Here is a 23,814-nt window from a genome sequence, read left to right as displayed (position 1 = left end):
CAGTCTGCATCTGTTCTTTCTCCATGGTGTCAATATACTCGGTACTCTTCAACACCATTTTCAGTCTCCTGGCTCTCCAGTCACGTAGGGGTTATTGGATCAGAATGACAGCCCGGCTTCACAATTCTCTTCTTGGTGATCGGGAGAGAGACACAGATTACATATGAGGTGTTGGTCTGTGTATGGAAATTCAGCTTGGCATCGGGGACAGAATCGAAATGGAGTCTGATCCATCAAGCTTTGATGTGGTAGGCGCGAACAGGCCTGAACTGGGCCCTCGCACACAGAAGGGCAAAATCTGTTTTTCAAGTGTACTATCGGTTCGACTATTGGTGGAAAACAGGATTGAAACAATACCGACGGTTAAGAAAGTTATCTAAAGTTTCAGTTTCAAAATCTCGGAGCGAGAGGAAACACGTCCAAACCAGACAGCGGAAAGAAAGCAATCTAAGTATGGAGTCGATGCCCATGCACAGTATGACCGAGAGGAGGAGTCACTCGATCCCATGACTCCAAAAATACTTTTTCAAAGAAAAACAACTTGTAACACTCAGAGCCCAAAACTAGATGGCGGAAGCAATGTATAGCATGTGTATCTGCAGCTACACACATATATATATATACATATACATATATATATATATATATATCAAACAAAAGGTCAGAGTTAAAGTCTCAGCGCCGCACTCAGCTGCCCATGCCAAAGGAGACCAACCTCAAATTAATTGTATATCCAAAAGAATTGTTCACCACACTCCAAAGAATCCAATTATAGCATTTATTATCCAAACAATCAGCAACCACCAAAGCATTTCACCTCCACTTGAGTCTTGTTTACGGTCAGTGAGTCCTATTTCGCTTGCCCTTAAATTGAAAAATTCTATCCTCCCCATATTAATACATTCTATGTATAATAGTTTTACCAAACATAACCAAAAAGAAAAACAAACAATACATAACAATTAAAATAAAACTGGCAATATAAAAAAAAATATTCAATCCTTTCAGATGGATCAATTGTCATTAGATGTTCAATTATTGTATGGGTTAGTAATTTGAAATCAAGTTAATTAAATTATAACCATTTCTCTTGAGGACTATACGTATCACACATTATATACAACCTTAAAGAAAATTATATAGAACTAGATTATAAGATGACAATGTAATAGTACACACGCTATTATTTGCAATTCCTTCCCTATATTGGCTAACTGCCTCATACCATTCAATACTTGAATTCGTATGGGACCGAAAAGTAATATATAATACCTCTACTCTTATAACAATGATATCGGCTAAGTGTCCAATAAAATACTTTTAAATAATGCGATAAATGTCTCTCAAATATAGAACCTAGTTACTGACAATAACACTGACTCCAAAAATTATGAAAACTTGTGACTTTTCAATACCAATATCTACCAATACAAGAGGATTGTTTACAATTAATTAAGCCTGCGTTCAAATATACTTTTTTACTTGTAGTTCATCCCCTTTATAAATGTAGATATAGTTACTCCTCTCCTGGGGATCTCTTGACAGTAATAACAAATAAAAACAGCTCACTGAACGAGTGTTTTATATAGGCCCCATGGGATTTAAAAAAAAACATGCACAGAGGATCTGCCAATGGAGGCTCCAGTCGAAGGCTAAACGGGCCTCAGATAGTTCTGGTGAGGGGGTTAAAATGCCCTCAGTGATCAGCCCTTTGGAAGGTGCCCGTATTGTCCTTCCTTGAGGTCAGGTTGGCTGAGGCACCACTTGATGAAGATGGATTCATTCCGAGTGACCTGGTCATGTCCTCTCTTGGCTGTTATCACTGAGCGATTTCTGTGAGTAACTCTGATAGGGATGACCTTCAAATGGAAGGTGGTCTCCCACCTCCGCTGGCTTATTGGGTCAGGGTATTACTACCCGGTCCCTTCAGTTTTTTCACAAAAAAGGTTTTGGGGCTCGGGTATGTCTGAGTCCCAAGATGGATGCCAGCACTTCCTGGTTGAAGTGTTGGCAGCCAATCAGATCTCAACAAGAGATTTGTGGGGTCTCAGAAAGATCCATGCATGTTCCTAGATATATTCATTTATTTTCCCTTTAATAACTCCAAAACTACGTAATAGATTGACATCAAATTACAAAAAGGCTCTTTCTGTAACGAGAGCTAGCTTTTTGCCAAATTCGGTGTAATTTTGTCCAGCAGGTTGGATTGTAGCCGTGCCTAAAATTCCTATGAGAAATTGCATGGGGTAAATATGTTTTGAGAACCACCCACTTTCTCAGTCCCTGGTTGATAAATCACCCTCAAACTTTCAAGATGGCAGCTGAAGTCAGCGGTGGACTAGTTTTTGAAAATGTAATGAAGATTCGTCAAAGGGTGCAAAAGTTATTGGCAAAACCTATGGAAATTAGCTCCTAACTATAACTCCCTACTGGTAACCACAGGAAGGTATGTGTGTATATAAATATATATGTTACTTACAGAGTAGACATCTGTTTGTGGCATGTAGTGCTGCAGATTCACATGCTTTGCTTAAGTCCGCCATCTAGTGTTGGCCTTGGAGTGTTACAAGTTTTTTCTTCTAAGAAGTTTTTCGAGTCACAAGATCGAGTGACTCCACCTCTTGGTGATTCAATCACTTTGTATGTCTTTAAATCCGGTAAGTGCTTTATTAGATAATTAAGTAAACAGCATTAGAAGTAACAGTATAGGTGTTAACTTACTGGTGCTGTGGGAACTGCCGATGCTCCAAAGGGTGGTCTCATTCTGGGCTGAGAAAACATCATTGGTTGTTGTGGCATCATTGGTACACTTGTTCCAGCAGGGGGCTGAATGAAGATGCAATTATTAGTATGCCCCACATCAATTTAAAACTCATACATGCTCTCTGTGTTCCACTTACCATCCCAAATCCTGCTACAGGTTGAGAAACAGGGCTGCCGCCTGCTACAGGTGTGGCACTACTCGCTGGAGTCCCCGTTCCCTGCTAAAATGAGTAACAAAACATAATGGGCATTACCCTCCAGACAAGAGTGGCAACAATGTATGAAAATATTTTGGCCAATTAGATGTATGCAATGAACAGCTGCATTAAAATGTTAAAGAGCAATTACTACTAAAACCGGTCAAATAGGTATTTTTTCCGAATGCCTAAAAATGGAGGAAACTTTTTTTTAAAGTGTTCCTATATCATATAACATGGCGTACTAAGATACTTTATAGAAATATATCAAAGATAGACCCTGTACAGAAGAAAATCTTTCTTTTATAAGTACAACACTTTTCCAATTCTGAAAACGTAGCCCTGCACTTGTAAAAAAAAAAAAAAAATTAGTTACTCAGAGGTTTCCATTAGAGTAGATCTACTCCTGTAAAGAGTGGGTGTAATAGGGTAGGAATACCCTGTAATTTTCTGCACACCCACAAATATCATTTTGTGGGCATTCAAATGCCATTTTTGATCACGTATCACACAGGAAAAGTTGTTTTTATCTCATGTAAAAGGCAGCATGACATCCATTTCCAGCGTTGGAAGTAAACATGCTTCCAATACTGATGGGATTGTACAAGACCACGAGGAAAATATAGCTCAAGTGGAAGGGAAAAAAGTTGGGCAATGCATTTGCACTCGCACTGCAGACGGTCATACAAATATTTACACATTTTCACATTAGAAAATGGAATGCAGAAAAGATTTTCAGATGTGCACCTGCAAACCACAGACAGTGCCAGGTTTTCTGGTGTACCTGTGGGAAGCTTACTCAATTCCCCAAAGTTGTAAATCTGCACCATTGCTACACTCTCATGTGCCTGACCTTTCAGAATCTGGACCATAGCCTTCAGTTTCAGAACAAAGCATTTGCCCTAATTTTTTATTCAGTATTTTGAAATAATCTTATTTTTAAGGACATTTCCTTTACAATGGTTAATACTAGAAACAATGTTTACATGCAGAGATATGACTTAGATTTTTGTGAATACAAATACTATACCAGTGGCGCACTTGGTGATGCACCAGAAGACCATGTGGCAGGTGCTACTTTTGGTTGCCAGTTTGCTCCTCCTGTTAACTTCTTTTCACCAGCATTCCATTGTAGATCTCCCCTAGTACAACGAAAAGAAAAATAAAGAGGTAAAGGGCCTAGAATATTCTAGCCCGTTAAAATAAAATCAGGTTCCATGGTTCAAAAGCGTTACAAAAATATTCTTTTATCTGACTAGGAACCTCCAATGGAATTTACAGGTAACATGCAATGAGTTGGAACGTTCAGACAGAAATCAATTGTATTATGGGGGTTAAGTATTCTACACAAAATATGCATCCTTAGAGATGTGTCATGGTATCTCAGGTTTTTGTGAGAGTGGACCAGATCTTCTAATCTAAAACTGAACAACTGAAAACTTCAAAGCATACTTGCAGGATACATACTTAGGCTCATGAAATTGTACCCTAATACCACCCTTATTGTCAACATCATTGTATATCTTTTTACATAGTAACATTGTCATTCAATCCCCACCTTGCAGGAATTAGCTCACTTTAATTCTCTGCCTTCTCTCCTTCCATCTACCTTCTTACTTCCTTTGACATGCTTGCTGTCTAGGTGGTCTTTCACTGATCTCCATATTTTCTGATGTCACACTTTTCTTCCTTGTTCACTTTCACTGTCAGATATTTTTCGCTATCTGGCCTCTATTATTTCCACCCACTGATTTCCAGATGTTTTGGCCAACATATGTTATTTGTTTATGATGAGGGGAGAACGGGATAAAGGAGCTTCAAGTGTAACTGGGCACAGAGGGACACATTGTGGGACATTTAACAAGGCGGTCGACTGCGTCTGTACACTGACTGTAGTGTGTGCTAATGAGTCAATTGCTGAGAAGAGCATCAGCAAACATCTACTCTTTATTAGTGCTATGGAGAAAGGGCCTTCTTGAAATGACTGCCACCTTCTACATCTTTACCTATGACTGACTCAGCAACAAAGTCCTAAAAGCATTACACGTTTCACCTCATTCAAAAGAATGTTTCATGGAAAATCACTGGATATTCTGTGCACTTCAGGAAAATCCTAAATCCACAGTAAAGGAACATTTTATTAATATTAATGTTGCATGCAACAATGCAGCCCCAACCTCATTCAGGTACCAAAAGGTTCTAAAACTCTGCGTGGCAGCCATCACACAAAACACCTGAATGATAGTAGTACTCTCACTGGATTTAAAAATCCAAATCATTTTTAAAGTGCCCCAGAGCCTACCAGTGAATCAAGGATCTAGAATAGGAAAATCTTCACTTGTTTCCTGCATGCCAAAATGGTCTTTGGATTCATGGTGTACTTAGTTTACTCCATAGTTTAGTAGGTAAAATACATTTCTACTTGTCTACCTTCTTCTAAATGAGACATTTATTAGAAAAGATTTGTCAGATGAACACACAAATTTCAGATCAATAACTTTGGATTTTTCTGTTTCAAAGGGCTAGGCCAAGTCTATAGACTGCAATGCTTTACAGTGCAAAACATTAACCTTTTTGCAACTGAAAGGAGTCAGGCGCTGAACGAAGAGGACTAACACAAACATCTTATGTTCCTCTTAGGGTGTCGATAACTATTCTTGCTGCCTGGTTCAAGATCATTTCTAGGAGATGTAACAATTCCAAAGATGTACAAAGAGATGTAGTAATCAATACTGGCTCCAATGACTGCATAAGCCACCACAGCTGACAGTTCTAGGACAGAGCAAGACCAATCATCCACAGCACCCTGAAGGTCCCACGTTTACATTAACGTGCTTTTGTTCAAATTCCAGACATATGTCCTAAGTTTGAGCCTGAGGGACTGTTGTAATGTTTAAATATTCAATCAGAATGAATGGATTGGCACCCCTTACCTACATCAGTATGTCTGCAGGTCAACATAGAAGAAACTCACTTTTGTTGTGTACAATGAATCCCCATAAACAAAATGGAGTCTTGCAATATTGCCAGGGATTTTTCAAATCACTTGCATATTTTCATCATACATGTAATGATGTTCCATTCTTCTATAGTGCTGGAATCCCATCCAAGGAGCACCAGAATAAATGGTGACTCAAGAGCCTGGAGCTCAAAATATGCTAGGCTTCCAATGATTTTCAATTAAAAGGTTATAATGGAAATCAGGCAACAGCTTGGGAACAACATCAGATCAACTATGCTTTTCCTCCAAAGAGGGGTAATTCATACCCTTTTTGTAAATTTGATACCTCTGAGGTTCAGAAAGACATTTCAAGGAGGTTTGTAAATATATATGCTCAGACTAATCACTGTACAGCACTCAAGGAAAAGTAATGAGGGTACCATGCAATTTCTAATGTTCTAATTATATTTATCAACTCCTGCTGAGTGAGTGATTCAAACTTCAATTTTCTCGTGAAGTTACATGGAGAGCCTAAAGATACTAGCTGGATTTAATCTTGTCTCAAACTCTATGCAAGGGCAGGAACAAGCTAACACGGATGGTGGCATTCATCTTGAGCTCTGGATGACAGATATACATCTTTAATTTCTCTACTGATCCAGGTGAGCAAGATAGTCCTGAGAGCACAGAATACAGACGTGAAGGTCTGGAAAATAAACTGGTGTGTCCATCTCATGACTGGCTGGATCCAGGACTAGATCTAGTGACCTTTTCACTGGTATGGCAGTAGCAGTACTGCCTGGTCAATAGAGGATTGGTTGTAGTAAACTTACAAATGAACTCTGATCCACTGAGACATTAGGGATCCTTCCAAAGTGAACTGTGACTCGATATGTGCTGGATCGAGTAGCAAAGATGTTCCCCAAAGCAATGCGGAGTGGGATAACTTTCACTGTCCCAAGGGCTGTTTTTAGCCTGAACGTTTGTGGGTCTGTAGGTAAAGGAACAGAATTGTGCTGGTGTGTGCGAGCGTCATGGCAGAGATGTCCAACTTTGCAGGACTCGAGGTACAGCTTGATGAGATGTATAGGACGCGGTCCCATAAGCTCATGCCTGCTTGTCAGTCTTATTGGTCTGGCTTGAAACACTGGAGATATGGCAGACAAAAAAGAGACAAGGCACAAAAGTGGAGTTCTGCAGGCATCGAAGAGCGAGATCCCAAAAGGAACACAGGAAACATGCAGAGGGATAAATCCCAAGAGGAAGGTGAACTGACACTCAGAAGTGCAGAATGAGCCCTTCTGTGATCCACTAGCACTTTCCATGTCACTTTAAATTAAACCAACAGTGCTTTAGCCTCCACATGCTTAGCTCTAAAGGCCAAATGGGAGAATTTGATGAAGAGAGATGTGGAAGATAAGCAAGCTTTATAACTGATAGAGGTTTGTCTTCTAGTTCTAGAGCACTATTTGTTTTCAGTGTATTATACAAGTAAGAAGTTGAAGAACTTAAAAGGTGGGCCGAGGCTTCATTGGTAATACTGGACACCTCAACATGGAGGTATGGATAATCAGAGGGGACAATTTCACCTGAGAATCTTGCTAGTCGCGTCCATGATTCCTGCAGATGGCATGTAGAAGAACAGGGAGGAGTTTCTGTGGAACCTATCTGGTCAACATGAAGACTGAACTCACTCAATTGTTTGCTGTTTTTGCAGTAAGCTCTTAGGAAAATCCTAGATGTGAGCTAGTCCTAGTGAGGCGGTCATGGTAATCCTTAGGCTAGCAGATCTAGGGGACTTGGTTTTGGAAGTTCTATCTGCCATAATTAAGTCTTTAGTGGAGGAAAAGATGTGACAGTGTTTCCCATTTAAGCACAGAGACAGTATCCACAAAAGGTTCTTACTGTTAGTCAGGAAAGACCTGGACATGATTAGCATCAAAGTATGAACTTGTGCCAAGAAATACACCTTTACCCAGAAAGAGGAAGTCAGGGCATTTTTAGATAGTCATACGGGAGAATATGCCTGACAAAGATTGTTTGTTTCCTGCCACTTCCATAGTGGTTTCATTGTAAAGGTTTTGGTGTCCATAGCTGTCCATGAACAGGTTAGCTAGATCAGGGGTGAATCCAGCCCCCATGCTTATACCTTTCTTCTGTAGATAGAAGGTAGCCAAGAACTGGAAAAAAGTTATTAGTTAGGGTAAGCCTTGTATGTTTGACAAAGTATGTAGGGACAGCATGTGAAGACTCTCTCGTGTCCATAAAGCTGGATATAATCTTGAAAGCCTCCTGCTGTGGAATGTTAGTGTAGAGTGCCTGAATATCTAGAGCGACCAAAAGTCAATTAGCATGATCAAATGGTAGGCCCTCTATCTATTGGATGAGATGCATACTATCATGTGTGTATGAACATGCCAATGAAACAAAGGGTTTGACAAAGAGGTTCCAGCAGAGAACCACATCCTCATATGATGGGACGCCCAGGCGAATGAGTCAAGGCATTATGCATCTTGGGCAATGTGTAAATGACCGGGGTCCTGGGATGTTTGGTGTTCAAAAATACATGTTCTAGTAGCTAGGTATCTACATTTGTCCTGAAGAGACCCTTTTAATCTCACATTGCAGGGTCGAAGCACTGACTTTACATCAAACCCTTATTCATCTATTGGAAGGACCTTCAAGTTTTGTGTAATCACGTGATTTTATTCTTGGATACGCAATCTATGTCCTGCTGGTTGATGACATTTGTGTGCTGTGCACTGATACATATCATTCACAATGTATCAACTGATTACTTTTGCTCTGCGCCATCACCTGCAGCACCTTTAAGATTGGCAGAAATTGTCATATGTAGAGCTTTGAATATGATTAATCTAAAAATTAAATTTGGTGACTTTTTTATACATTCCTTTTGTCACTTTGAGAAGTAATTTGTGTTCTACCAATACTTGTATTGTTCACCTCTGTTTAAACTATCACCTTTGGAACAACTTTTTTCTATAATAGCTTCCACATGTGACCATTTTCTACTAGAGAGATTTGAGTTCTATGAAAAATGCACAAAATAACTGAATCTGTGTATCCGTCAGAAGCGTACTCTTTACCAACATTATCCACCAGGAATCTTCAAAAGACACATTGGATTTGTGCATCTTTTTCAACCAATTCACCACAACCCCTGGAGCTACTTGGGCCTGAAGGAAGGATGAACAGTCTTCCAATGGCAGAGCTAAAATACTTAACCCTTTCTGCAAAGAATTGGGGTTCACAAGTCTCCTTTCTATTTTGGGATAAAAGGAACAGAAAGGAAACCTGAAGAAGCCCAGGGGTAGAAGGAGGCATGTCTGCTTTGGCGATAGAAGGCAAAAGTGAAGTAAATCTAGCATAGGCTTCGGAAAACAGGCCAGTGGAACCAGAACACATGTTGCAAGATACGGCAGTAGGAAGGGGAATGTGGACGGGGACACACCCCTAGTACAGAAAACTAACTTCGTGCATTAGTCATCTTATCTTACATCAAGAACAAAAATCCCACTGCACATCTACTCTCTTGGAAGAGAGACAGGTCCCCTGCACAGCTGCCACATTGTGCGCCACAGCCTCAAGTTACACCTAGCAAGCTTTAGTATTTTTGACCCTACATCAGCAAAAATGACAACCATGATCATGCTGGGAGGCATCGTGTTTTTTTTGTTGGTTTTTTTCCAACATGGAGTGAGACTCAGACCAGAATGTGCTACTGTCGCCTCACAAGGACTGCCAGTGGTGGCAGCGCTAACCTTTTAGTCAGCAGGGCAGTCCTTTTTACTTTTTCCCTAAGGGAATACAGAAAGTCTGCCTGCAACTTGGGTATAAACATTTGTCTGAAACTTCATGTTAGTGTCCAAGATTTACGGACCAGAAGCCTAGGATCCCACTGAAGACCAAGAGAATCCCTAGAGCACTAGGGTTGGGGTGAAGCTCACAACTCTCCTGGACCAGGTTTAGAATGATTAACATGGGCTATCAACCACTCTACCAGGAGGGGTGGACAGGACCAGGAGTGGACAGGACCCCAATTCTGGGGAAAGAAGTGGTCAACTGCTGAGATAGAAACTGGTACTGCCTTTGCAAGAGGAAGACACTGCTTTGAAGGAGTTGGACTAAGGAGTGTAGGTGGGACAGATGGATGCTGCCACATGGAGGAGATCGGCACTGCTGATCTGAGAGTGAGGGTTGAGGCCCTGTAAGTATCTTCAGCCCTTGCAGTGACATCAACCTCCTTAATCAGAAGGAGTCCGGGAACTCACCGGACCAAGTTTATTTTCCAAACATCAAACGGCAACAAGCAGACAGGTGCCAAGTTAAGTCAGCTACTGTCCACATTTGAATACCACAACTGCAACCAAGGGTTGGCACCTAGCTTGCTTGGGTAAGATGTGGTGACTCGGCCTGAGGAAGAGCTGCAGCAGCAAGACTACTAGGACCCCAAGCACTGCAACCCAACTGCAGTGAGAGAGACAGTTATCCTTGCTTGGTGGGTTATACAGGGGTACACCATTAGACAGAAACAATGGAAGGCACTAGACGGATGAGGAAGAACATGGAGGCAGGGAAGACACCAGCCGCAGGGCGCTCCACAATGACTTCAACATTGAACTTAAGTTAGCGTCCAGTTCTAGTGTGGCGGTATCCCTTAAGATGAATACCGACCAGAGGGAAGGTACTGGTGAACCCCGATGCCCCTCCACACCCATCGCATGTGCACACTCCTTGGGGCAAAAATGTTGGAGCTGTGTTATCTGCTTCTGTGTAGGAATGAAGCTTCTGTGAGACGCAGAAAAGCCTGTCAAGCTTGTTGCGGGGCGGGGAAGTATAGCGTCAGACACAGCACCAGCTTGTGCAAGGCATATTGTGGTCTATCACGCCAATATGGATGAGAAACCAGGAGTGTGGTGATTGAGCCCACCAGCCTGTCAAAGCGAATGATGGATCATGCTCATTCCCAGCGGCCTTCATTTTTCGGTCAGGTGCAAAAAACTGGTCTACATTCAAAAGGGTTTGCACAGTCAAGACTCTCAGTGAGTGGGAAGGAGGATATAAGGGGCCTCCGTAAAATTCCACCAGCAACAGAGGCTGTGGTTTCTAATATCTTGCTTAATCCTCACATTGCCGACAAAAAGAAGCAGGTTTCTGCCCCTTCAGGAGCATCTATCAATGGGTACACACTCTGGTCTAATTGGCAGATAACACCAGAAAACTTGCAGTGTGATCCCCCAGTTGTGTCTAAGCCTAGTTGGAGGAGGAGACTGAATTGGGATATCGCAAAAAGGCAATCCAGGTAAAGTGGGGGAGTACCGAGACTTACGGCGTGGAATGTGGCCTAAAGTTCCTTAGAACAGGACTACCCTTTCCCCAAATTCTTTTTTTTAGAATCATGGAGAAAAAGGGTAAAAGTTCTACACAGCAGGAGGGGCTCACAACTTCTAAGGTTTCTTGTACAGCCAAGGAGGATACTGAGGCCCAACTATATTCCAACTCGGTTCTGAATACTATTCCTGTGAATAATAGAGTTCAGGTACTAGATCAAGAGACTAGTTTGAGTTATATTGGTGGTTCTGCTACCACAACAGCTATTACTTCTGCACCCTAGTAATTTCAGAATCTTGAGAAACTGGATGTGACCCAAAATAAGGTATCAACAAGCCTCCAGAAAATGACACCACGCAGGTGAGCAGTTTTTTATAGGTTTCAAACAAGAGATCATGCAAAACGTTGAGGTGTCCGAATGGAATAAGATAGAGACTGAAGGGACTTGTCAGGCTCTATGGGCCAAACATGATGACCTAACCTTATATATACACAATGCTTAGAAGAACAGGTGGAACAGGCAACCCATGGGTTAACAAAAAACTAAACAATGCAGAACTGATATGCCAGAACTGATAACTGAGTAAAGATATGAAAGATCAGAAATTCACTCCAGAAGGTAAAACTTGAGATCCTAGATGTCTGAGAGGACGCAGAAAGGACAGACTTGAAGAGGTTCTGTATTAGGCTTCTGAGAGAAGGAATTTCAAAAGACAGACCAGATATCAACCTAGAGGCAGAAATTCAGCAAATTCATAGGGATCTCTTTAAGCAAAATCCTAATCGTAAGGTTATGGGTTAATTTTCAGTTGTATGCTGTCAAGAGCTAACTCTCGCTATTGCATTACCACAGGGCCTCGGATCCATGATTCCTCACATATCAGGTTAGGTCGGAGATAGGCAGAATCACAGCATAATGTCAGTGGAAATTAGGAGGCGGGGACATGTGAGTGCTTAGAGACCTGGGGGCTACAATACAGTTCAGGTTTCCAGCTATTTTGAAAGTGATATGGAGAAATGAGATGTACAATCTCCAAAGGAAAGAGGAAAGTGAGGATTTAATTCACAAAAAGTGGTCAGCTTCTAGGAGCCTTAATGATAGATAGGCCAGGGTTTGATGCCAAATTTGTCAAGTGTTTCAATGTTTGGTGGGTGACTGGCTTATTTTCTTTTCTCTTCTGTTCACATTCTTTTCTTTCTCTTTGTTTTTCTTTTCTCCTTTTGCACAGGTACTTATTTACGTTTCTTAGTGGATGTTATGGGAACGGTTAGTTGGTACTAGAAATCATTCCGGGGCATGAAGGCAATGAGATGGCACCACGTAGTTTTGGGAAGGTTCCTCGGGCGGGTGCACAGGGGTTGCAGGAACTGGGGTTTCTCATTGGGGCACTTATTGGTTTCTTAGGAAATGTTAGGGGTCACCCCTCTTGTAAACCTGGGGAAGACAGGGATGGTTTTTTAATTTTTAAAAGTCTAGATCATCATTTTGCAGGGGATGCATTTAGCAAAGTGAAACTGTAAATCAGCCATAATGAGTTGTTCCTGGATTCAAGGGGTTATTTGTTCGGAGCAGATGGGAAGCACAAAGGGAGTTTCCATAGTTATAAGGAAGAATTCTGGTATAAGGGTAGTAAGGTCTAAAACATATAACTCGGGGAGATGTCCAATAGTACTGTGCGTTGGCTCCACTGAGTTCACCTGTGCAGGATACTATGGATAAAAATGCAAAGAACGTCTCTATCTAGGTCACCTGCAAATGCAATTGTTAGACTGTCCTTTTCCTTGCTTTGTGGGTGGGTATTTTAGTGTTATCCTTAACAATGAATGTGATAGAATGTATAGGTGAGCCCTTTCGACTATGGTCACTGTTAGGAAAAGAAGAAACGTTACGATGTTAGATTTAAGTTTATTATATATCTGGCATAACGGGTGGGGAAATCAGAGAAGCTATACTTTTTATAGTAAAATAAAAAAATGTCAGCTCTCGCGTGCATTGATTTCTTCCGCTTGGATCGGTCGCACATCCACTAAGTTCAGTCAGTAATGCATGTCCCAGCAACAATTTCCGACCATTCAGCAGTGTTGCTTGCTCTGAATCTACTAATCTCAAAATCTCCTCAAAGGTGGACCCTTAGAAGGGAACCTCTACCAAGATGAGGGAGTTGTTGAGGAACTAAGAGGGTTAACAAGTGAGCTTTTAATGTATAATATGGGCACTACTAGAGCTGCCTATATCAAAAGATGCATCTTGAAAATATTGCATGTCCAGAACACCAAACATTTTAACTATCAGAGCAATCTGATGGCAAGAATCGCCCAGAAGGAGAGGGAGCTACACTCTGAGGCGAGGCAGGTACCTAACACAAACTCTCTTTTGAAGACTAAGTTTGAACATCTCCAGAGGGAAATCAAGATTCTTGTGGAAAATAGGATACAAGCAAAATGGGAGGCCAGCAGGCTTCAAAACTGAGTATGGGGAGAACAGTGGTGAATTATTAGCCTGGAAGGAGAGAATTGGTCATGGCAAGAATGTTAGAGTCTCCTGTCGAGCCAAGGACATGGGGGGCTCTGAACTTAGTAGAGGAGATAAAAGCAGAGATGCTATTTAATCTCAGTGGGAGGTATAGGGATGAGTGGACCCAGACCCCTCAGTTATCAAAGATTGGCCAAGGGATGAGAATCTTCTGCACCTTACAGGAAAGCAGATCTCACACCTCTAAGGAGGTGTCACAGAGGGAGAGCTCAGGGAGCAGTCGGGAGACTCGGATGTAGGAATGTGTCAGGCCCAGATGGGATCCAGCTGAATTTTATAAACAAGTACTATATCTCTTATCCCCTTTCTGGAGATCCTTCTTTAATGAGAGTCAGATGGCAGCTGAATTTCACCTTCCTGATACAAAGCGACAGTGGTCATGATTCTTAAGCCAGGAAAAGTTGCTAGGCTGACAATTTCTTAAAAGCCTCTGTCTTTGTTGAACTGCGGTTACAAAATCTTAGCAGTTCTGGATAAGAGGCTAACTATTACTCTCCAAACTATAATTCATCTGGATCAAAAGGGATTTGTATCTAGCAGGCAGCTACATGAACTAACCCAATCACAACAGTTGATGCTGCTAAAGCATTTGCCAGGGTCAACTCGGTCTGCTTGGGGGAGGTATTGCAGCATAATGGTTTTAGCAGCAATGTTATCAAGTCTATACAAACTCGCTATAAGGAGCCGGTAACTAACATTTTGGTCAATGGTGAACTCACAGTACCTTTCCAGATATACAGGGGAACCAGGCAAGGGTGCCCTCCTTTTGCATAGTCTTTTTAACCTATATATTGAATCTTTTGCGCAGATAATCTGCCTAGATAAGACTCTGCTCCCTTTTGAAGGAGCAGGGCTTTTTTTTTTTTTTTTTTACCAAAATAGCACAATATGCTGGCGATATAGTCCTGTATACATCAAATCCAGAGTTGTAGGTCTCTAGGTTTGAGGAGCATGTTGAATATTTAGGGAATATGCAAGGGTTTTAAATCAAAGGGACAACAGATTATGAAATGGGCTAATGAGAAGCTGAAGTTTCTGGTTAGAAACAAATTAGATATCTAGGGGTCATGGTAAATCAGAATCTAGAGGAAACAACAGGTGTAAATCTATCTAAGGTACGTTGTGATATAGATGCCCTCCTTAGAAAGTGGGAAAACTTACCACTTGGTATTCACAGGAGGGTAAGTATGATCAAGGTTTTGGTTCTCTCCTAGGTGACCTTTCTGTTTAATACTGTACCACTCTTCTTTTCCAAAACCTTCATACAGAAACTGTAGCAAAAAAAGAAAAGAAGCAAGAAGGGCTGTCCCTTCCAGATTTCCAAGCTTATTGTTATGCTTTTCAGTTCAAGAATTTCCAGCTGCTGGTCAGAGAACCGGATGATTTTTACGTGAGCCAACTGTACAGATCCATGTTACAGCATACAGGACAAGATACGTTTTTTTTTTATTTTTTTTATTTGGAGAATCCAAAGTTTTTCAAACAAGTCAGACTGGAGGTACACTTAGCTGCTCTGAAGGTATAGGTATATTGGAGGAACATTTCTGAGATACGTTACTACACAGACCCAGCATCAATCTGGGACTCCCATGGGACTCCTGATTAGCTTAAAAAAAAGCTTGGCTACCCCCTTGAGTGTGTTAACTGTTTTACTTGGAGAGAATGGTGATATTCCCATTACATGGCAACAGTTCTCTGACCTTCAGAAGACGGAAGTTTTTAAATTTAAATACTTCCTTCTATGTTCTTGGTGTTCATCTTAAAAGCTGTCAGAAGCGAGCTGCTCAGCTGAGGAAGAATTCTTTGAGCAAGCAAGAGCTATGCAGCACCTCAAAAAAGAGGTCTCTAAGTGGTACTGGATAATTATTTGCTGACTGAGTTCTGAGTCTCTAACCCCACACCACTTCCTTGAATAAGTCTTCAACTGCTCGTCCCAGCTACCCCGAGAGGCAAGTGGTAAAGGCATGTACTTGCAGACCAACTTTCGGTCCAACAGTAGGACTAAGTACCAGGACACCAGTAGTAAACTTCTCTGAATTATCTTATTTTGGTCCAGTAACCCTGACTGCCCCAGGATTCCCGAAAAAGCTCTCATACACCAAGACTATTATTTTAGCCATTTGCTCAGAAAATTAGAAAATCCAATGCCTATTAACACAAATTTAGTAAAAGGCTATGTAACAAAATACTATGGTATTATTGCTGATCAACACATGTAGCGATATTCAGGATATAGAAAATGCTGTATCAATGATCGAATTTGACATTTTTGATGCCACAGCTCCATATAAATGATTGCTGGGCTTTGCCAGTTTCAACAAATGCACCATATTAAGAAATGGGGAATGTATCTTAAACTCCATGACCACTGATCCATTATGCCAAATGGATTATACAAATGGGAGGACTTTTACCCATGCTGCCACTTAATCTGAACTATTCCGTAGCAACAGTCACTGTATGTTTATTAAAGTACATAACATTGGTGGTTTACTTCTGAGATCTTCATATCATGCATATTTAATACTTACTTTTTTACTGCACTGCTGGAAATACCAAGACCTGAAAAATATAAAAGATAAAATGAAGTGAATAATGCTTAAGTCACAGTGAAAACAATATACAGAGATGTCCAAACATGGATTGTCCTCACACATTAGATTCAGTGCATATGTATAACACTGTATCTTCACTAAGCCTTCATTTTCTAGTAACATTATTGGCAGATTGATATTGTGACCTAACTCTGATTTCACAGTAACCACAGAGATTTTTTCCTTTTATTGATTTCTAGTTTGGCCTCATCTAGGCCCTTGTGTAGCCAAAACTTAAGTTGCGGGCCATTGTACCTCTTGCCCAGCATTAAGCTGAAAAACTGTTAAAATCGGCAAAAACTAGTTGACCCTATCCGGAATATGTCACAGGCAGTATGACTTATGTTTTAGTCTATGAATGCTTTTGTATCAACATCTATGAGCAGGTTTACAACATTCCAGGGTTTTCATCTAGTAGTTCACTGAGAAGGCCAGACTATTTCCTCATGAATGGTGGGGTTCAATGTGGTAGCCTGAGTGAGGTAATCTTTGGCAGAACAGCCACGTAATCCAAGCATTGCATCTTCATGCTGGGCAAAGATATGAAGCTACCTGAACAGCTTTGTAGAGCAATTACAAGGGAGACCCTTTGTCACCAAAGTTAAACTTGAACAATCTTCCTCTGCAGATACAGTCACTAAGGCTCTCATGTACAAAGACCCCATTTAAGGAATCAAATTGTGGCAAATAACGATTCACAATTTGTGATTCCATGAATGTAATGTACAAAAAGGCTTTGCTAGAAGTGGTTGCAATCGACGCACTGACTTCTAACGAATCCATTCATATTTTGAGAATCAACCTATATATTATTGGGTTCATTCTCAAAATACTGATTCATAGTGGGTCACAATGTAACATACGATTGGCTAAAATGACTAGTATGGGGGCCTGCTGGGGTCAGCACACAAAAAAAAAAAAAAAAGTTTTTAAATATATATATATATATATATATATATATATATATATATATATATATATATATACACACACACATATACACACACTAGATGGCGGAAACATGCATAGCATGTGTATCTGCAGCTACACATGCCATCGAACACACACACACACATATATATATATATATATATATATATATATATAATGTCACTTACCCAGTGTACATCTGTTCGTGGCATGTTCCGCTGCAGATTCACATGCTATGCACAGGTCCTGCCAACTAGTGTTGGGCTCGGAGTGTTACAAGTTGTTTTTCTTCGAAGAAGTCTTTTTGAGTCACGGGACCAAGGGACTCCTCCTTTTCGGCTCCATTGCGCATGGGCATCGACTCCATCTTAGATTGTTTTCCTCGCAAAGGGTAAGGTAGGAGTGATAGTGTAAAGAAAGATGTCCATGCAATGGAAAAAAGATGTATGTACATATGTACAAATTTTAAATGTAACTTGAACAGCTACAGGCTTCCAGGCAGGAGGGAGGGCGCATGTGAATCTGCAGCGGAACATGCCATGAACAGGTGTACACTGGGTAAGTGACATTTTCCGTTCGATGGCATGTGTAGCTGCAGATACACATGCTATGCATAGAATACAAAGCAGTTCTCCTCCCCTAAGCGGTGGTCAGCCTGTAGAAGTTGAAGTTGTTTGAAATAGTGTTCTTAGTACAGCCTGTCCTACTGTGGCCTGTTGTGTTGCTAACACATCTACACAGTAATGCTTGGTAAATGTTTGAGGTGTTGACCAAGTGGCTGCTTTGCAGATTTCTGTCATTGGTATATTTCCTAGAAATGCCATTGTTGCTTCTTTTTTCTAGTGGAATGCACTTTTGGTGTAATTAACAGCTGTCTTTTGGCCTTTAGGTAGCAAGTTTGGATACATTTCACTATCCATCTGGATATGCCTTGTTTTGATATGGGATTACCAGTATGGGTTTTTTGGAATGCGACGAAAAACTGTTTAGTTTTCCTAAATGATTTTGTTCTGTCAATGTAATACATTAAAGCTCTCAATTTCTAATGTATGTAGTGCTCTTTCTGCCACTGAGTCTGGCTGTGGGAAGAAGACTGGAAGTTCCACTGTTTGATTTAAATGAAACTGTGAGATGACTTTTGGTAGAAATTTATGGTTGGTGCGAAATACAACCTTATGTTTGTGTACTTGTATAAAGGGTTGTTCAATAGTGAATGCTTGTATTTCACTAACTCTCCGTAATGAAGTGATTGCCACTAGAAATGCTACTTTCCAAGTTAGGAATTGAATCTGACATGAGTGCATGGGTTCAAAGCGTGGACCATTCAGTCGTGTGAGTACTAGTGGTGTTCTTGGAGGTATGATTCGTTTTAGACCCTCCATGAAAGCTTTGATGACTGGCACTCTAAATAGAGATTTGGTTTGTTTATTTAGCAAATAAGCAGAAATTTCTGTGAGATGTATCTTGATGGATGAAAAAGCTAAGTTTGCTTTTTGTAGGTTGAGTAAGTAACTTACAATGTCTTGTATGGTTGCATCTAAGGGTGTTATGTGTTTTGCTTGACAGTAGAAACAAATCTTTTCCATTTGTTAGCATAACACTGCCTGGTGGTAGGTTTCCTTGCCTGTTTAATCACTTCCATACATTCTGGTGGAAGATTTAGATATCCAAACTCTAAGATTTCAGGAGCCAGATTGAGCATTGCTGGATTGGGGTGTCTGATATGTTGTTTGTTTTGTGTCAACAGGTCTGGTCTGTTTGGGAGTTTGATGTGTGCTACTACAAACAGGTCTAGCAATGTGGTGTACCATGGTTGACGTGCCCACGTTGGTGCTATATGTATGAGTTTGAGTTTGTTTCGACGCAGTTTGCTATCCAAAAATGGAATGAGCGGGAGAGGAGGAAAAGCGTAAGCAAATATCCCTGACCAATTGATCCATAGAGCATTGCCATTCAATAGGGGATGTGGGTGTCTGGGTGCGAAGTTTTGGCATTTTGGGTTTTCGCTTGTGGCGAACAGATCTATGTTTGATGTTCCCCACTGTTGAAAGTATCATTGAAGTACGTGAGGGTGAATCTCCCACTCCTGTGTTTGTTTATGATTTCTGCTGAGTTGGTTGTGTATCCCTGGAATGTATTGTGCTATGAGGTGAATTTGGTTGTGTATTGTCCATTTCCACATTTTTTGAGCTAGGAGGGAGAGTTGAGACGAATGTGTCCCTCCTTGCTTGTTAAGGTAATACATAGTGGTCATGTTGTCTGTTTTTATCAGGACATTCTTCTGAGTGAGAAGAGGCTGAAAAGCTTTGAGTGCTAGGAAGACAGCTAACAGCTCTAAGTGATTTATGTGTAGCTGTTTGTGTTGGGCATCCCATTGTCCTTGGATGTTGTGATTGTTGAGGTGAGCTCCCCAGGCAATCATTGATGCATTTGTTGTAATTCTGGTCTGAGGCATAGGGTCTTGAAATGGACGTGCTTTGTTTAGATTTGTGGAATTCCACCACTGACGGGACATGTATGTTTGGCGGTCTATCAACACTAGATCTTGAAGTTGACCGTGTGCCAGTGACTATTGTTGTGCAAGGCACTGTTGTAAGGGCCGCATGTTTAGTCTTGCATGTGGAACTATTAGAATACATGATGCCATCATTCCTAACATTTTCATGACAAAACTGACAGTGTACTGTTGACCTGTTTGTATCTGTGTGATTGTATTTTGGAATGCTTTTATTCTTTGCGTATTTGGACTTGCTAGCGTTTTTTGAGTATTTAGTGTTGCACCTAAATACTGTTGTATTTGCAACTTTTGGTAATTTATTGAGAACTCTAGTGTGTGCAGGGTTTGTATTTTGTAATGCGCATGGGTTTTGACACTGCTTATGACTGTTTGATTTTATTAGCCAATCGTCTAGATATGGAAAGACATGTATATGTTGTCTTCTTAGATAGGCTGCAACTACTGCTACGCACTTTGTGAATACCCTTTGAGCTGTTGTTATTCCGAAGGGTAACACTTTGAACTTATAGTGCTTTCCTTGAATGACAAACCTGAGATATTTTCTGTGCACTGGATGGATGGGTATATGAAAATACGCAACCTTGAGGTCTAATGTTGGCATGAAATCGTGTTTTTGAAGTAGTGGAATAACATCCCGGAGAGTTACCATGTGTAAGTGTTCCGGCAGGTTGTAAAGGTTGAGGGTCCTGAGATCTAATATTGGTCTTAGGGTGTCATCCTTTTTGGGAATCAGGAAGTATAGTGAGTAAACTCCCGTCCCCATTTGATTTTGTGGCACAGGTTCTATTGCTTGTTTGAGTAATATAGATTTAACTTCTACCTGTAACAGGCTGATGTGTTCTGTGGATAATTTGTGTGGTTTTGGTGAAATGATTGGGGGAGTTTGTATCAATTCTAGGCAACAACCATTGCAGATAATTGATAGTACCCAATTGTCTGTGGTAATGGTTTGCCAATTGGTGTGAAACTTTTGTACTCTTCCTCCCACAGGGGAGGTGTGGAGTGAAAGAGGATGAAACAAGTCACTGTTTAGTGTGCTGTGAGGTTTGTTTAGATGTTTGATATTTCCCTCTACTTCTGGGATACTGTTGTCGATATGTGGCCTTAAAACCACCTCATTTGTATTGAGGTTGATAGGTTGGTTTTGCTTGCGATGTGGATGGTTCTGCTGCTTGAGATCTAAATCCACCTCTAAATTGAGGTTTCCGAAAGGATCCCCTGTATGGTGTGGTGTATAGTGCCCGGATAGCTTTTGCGTTGTCTGAATCCTTGCACAATATTTTAATTGCAGTGTCCACTTCTGGGCCAAAAAGTTGTTTTTTTATTAAAAGGCATATTCAACACTGCTTGTTGGATTTTGAGTTTGAAACCTGAGAACCTGAGCCATGCACGCTGTGTCTGCTGCATCTAGGGCAGACCTAATCTGATTATTGGTGATGGCTTGCCCTTCCTCCACTATTTGAATCTGAATTATGTCTTGCATCTCATCCCAATGGGCCCTGTCGTATCTAGCCAACAACGCCTGTGAGTTGGCTCTCCTCCATTGATTGGCTGCCTGGGATGCCACTCTCTTCCCAGCAGCATCAAATGTCCTACTCCCTTTGTCTGGTGGGGGTGCATCACCTGATGACTGTGAGTTTGCCCTTTTCCTGGCAGCGCTTACTACTACTGAGTCTGGAGGGAGTTGTTGAGTTATGTAGACAGGATCAGAGGGAGGTGGCTTGTATATCTTCTCTATCCTGGGAGTAATCATCCTTGCTCTAACTGGCTCGCTAAATATCTGATCAGCGTTTTTTAGCATGCCGGGGAGCATAGGAAGCGACTGGTATGTTGAGTGTGTGGAGGAGAGTGTATTAAACAAAAAATCGTCTTCCAACGGTTCAGTGTGCATAGTGACACTGTGGTATGCTGCAGCCCTAGCTAAAACTTGATTGTATCCTGTACTATCCCCAGGTGGTGAAGGCTTAGAGGGATAGCAGTTGGGAATAGGATCTGGATCATAAAGATCCCATGGGTCTACATTAACTTGTTGCGAGTCAAATGAATGTGATAGTGACTGCATTGGTGTAGGACTGATAGGGGGAGAGATATGCAGGTGTGAAGAGTGAGGAGGAGAATGAGAAGGAGAAAATTGAGGAGGTGGTGGTCTCTCCTTTGTCTGTGGCACTTTAGTTGGAGGCTGTGAAGTGTCCAATTCCTCCTGAAAGGCTAATTTCCTCTTAAGTTTGAGAAGAGGTGCTGTCAGGATTCTGCCGGTTCTTTGTGGATATGAATCCTCGCTTGCCTTTCGTCCATTACTTCAAGTATTGGTTGTACTGGAGGGTCTTCTTCAGTGGTTTTGTGGCTTTCTTTGAGTGTCTTAGAAAGTCCATACTCCTCTGTGTCACCTGCTCTTTTCGGCTCCGAAGCTGGCTTTTTCGGTATCGAAAAAGACGGTGTAGTGGATGTTCTCGGCTCCGAAAGGGATTTCTGAATTTTTGACTCCAAAAAGCAATGTTTGCTTGAGTCGGATACGGAGCTTTTCGTCGACTCCAATGGTTTCGGAGGAGTGGCCTTTTTCGGTGCCAAACTGGCAGTTTGGGCACCGGGTGTCTTCTTTCGGGTCGAGTCATGGCCTTCTGGCAGTGGCATACCCAATGCCTTATATTTCGGTCTTTGTGATGGTACAGGGGCAGGCATACTCACGTGCTGTCCTGCCGTGACTGGTCTGTCGTCCTCGGATTCCTGGTCAGAGTCGGAACCTCGAACGGAGACTGCCGTCTGCATGAGCTCTTCCTCTTCGACGTTGAGATGTTCGGAGCTTTTGGACGCCATCTCGAGCCTTCGTGCTCTTCTGTCTCAGAGTGTCTTTTTAGATCGAAAGGATCAGCAGGCCTTGCAGTTGTCTTCCCGATGATCTGGGGAAAGGCAAAGATTACAGACAAGGTGTTGGTCTGTATACGGGAATTTGGAGTGGCACCAAGGACAGAAATGGAATGGAGTCCGATTCATGAGGCTTCCACGCGGTCGGCCCAACCAGGCCCAAGTTGGGCACGTGCGACCCAAAGGGCTAGTGGAGATGTCTTTTCCGATGGTACCGATGTGTCGATAGAAGATGTAAACCTAATCGATACGATACCAACGAAAGTGAAGCGTTTTCAAAGTTTTACGACTCAAACTGTCGGAGTGAAAGGAAACACGTCCGAACCCGACGGCAGAAAGAAAACAATCTAAGATGGAGTCGATGCCCATGCGCAATGGAACCGAAGAGGAGGAATCACTCGATCCCGTGGCTCGAAAACACTTCTTCGGACACTCAAGAGTCCAACACTAGATGGCAGAAGTATATGCACAGCATGTGTATCTGCAGCTACACATGCCATCGAACATTATTTTACATATATATGCAGCCCATTTTCCTTAAAGGATTTTTTTTTTTTTTATTCACATGAGAATGCGCAAGCACCACCCAACAACTGTGCAGACGAAACCTAAACAGTAGCAGAGGAGGGTAATAAGACAGTGTCTGTTTGGCAAAACATCTAATTCACTTGTGTTCGAAAGGCCTAATGCCAAAGACAAATATGAGACTTTTTAGGATTGAGCCTGTGACAGCATGCGCTAGTGCATCTGTCTCGCTTAAGAGATGCTGTTGTTAATAAAGGCTTGGAGCCTGCCAGCTGTCCACCATTTGCTGGCATCCCTGACACTCTTCTTTACAACCTCATAATTTGTTACTGTAGGCCTGCCATCATTTCCATTCCTTTTTGTGGCGCAGAGACCAAGTTTTGATTGATTCAACTTAATCAGTGGCCGTCCTCTGCTCCCTGTGTGAATGAGGTATTATTTTCTTCTTTTTAAGTTTAAGTGCGATGCAAACAGAAGGCGTGTGACTAGCAAAAACATGCCTAGCAGATCAAACAAAATTGCAGTATTTTATTTTCTATAATTAACTTTGTTATTTTGCCAAATCTCCTTTTCTCACTTTGCACTCATGTTTTCTTTAA

General features: G+C 41.5%; 1 protein-coding gene across 11 annotated transcripts in view; it reads right to left on the bottom strand.

Moving 5' to 3' along the window:
• Positions 1-23,814, bottom strand: part of SNAP91 (synaptosome associated protein 91) — a 639,351-nt gene that overhangs the window by 75,163 nt on the left and 540,374 nt on the right. For all 11 annotated transcript variants that reach the window (XM_069235597.1, XM_069235603.1, XM_069235599.1 and 8 more), the window contains 4 exons: positions 16,318-16,348; positions 3,991-4,102; positions 2,901-2,984; positions 2,722-2,826 (listed from right to left, as the gene is read on the bottom strand). In XM_069235597.1, coding sequence (XP_069091698.1) covers positions 2,722-2,826; positions 2,901-2,984; positions 3,991-4,102; positions 16,318-16,348 — 332 coding nt within the window. The remainder of the gene's footprint in view (positions 1-2,721; positions 2,827-2,900; positions 2,985-3,990; positions 4,103-16,317; positions 16,349-23,814) is intronic.

The sequence above is a fragment of the Pleurodeles waltl genome, chromosome 5 (assembly GCF_031143425.1).
Source record: "Pleurodeles waltl isolate 20211129_DDA chromosome 5, aPleWal1.hap1.20221129, whole genome shotgun sequence".
Taxonomy (NCBI): Eukaryota; Metazoa; Chordata; class Amphibia; order Caudata; family Salamandridae; genus Pleurodeles; species Pleurodeles waltl.
Note: the sequence above shows the minus strand (reverse complement) of the source record. Positions and strands in the feature narration are given on the sequence as shown.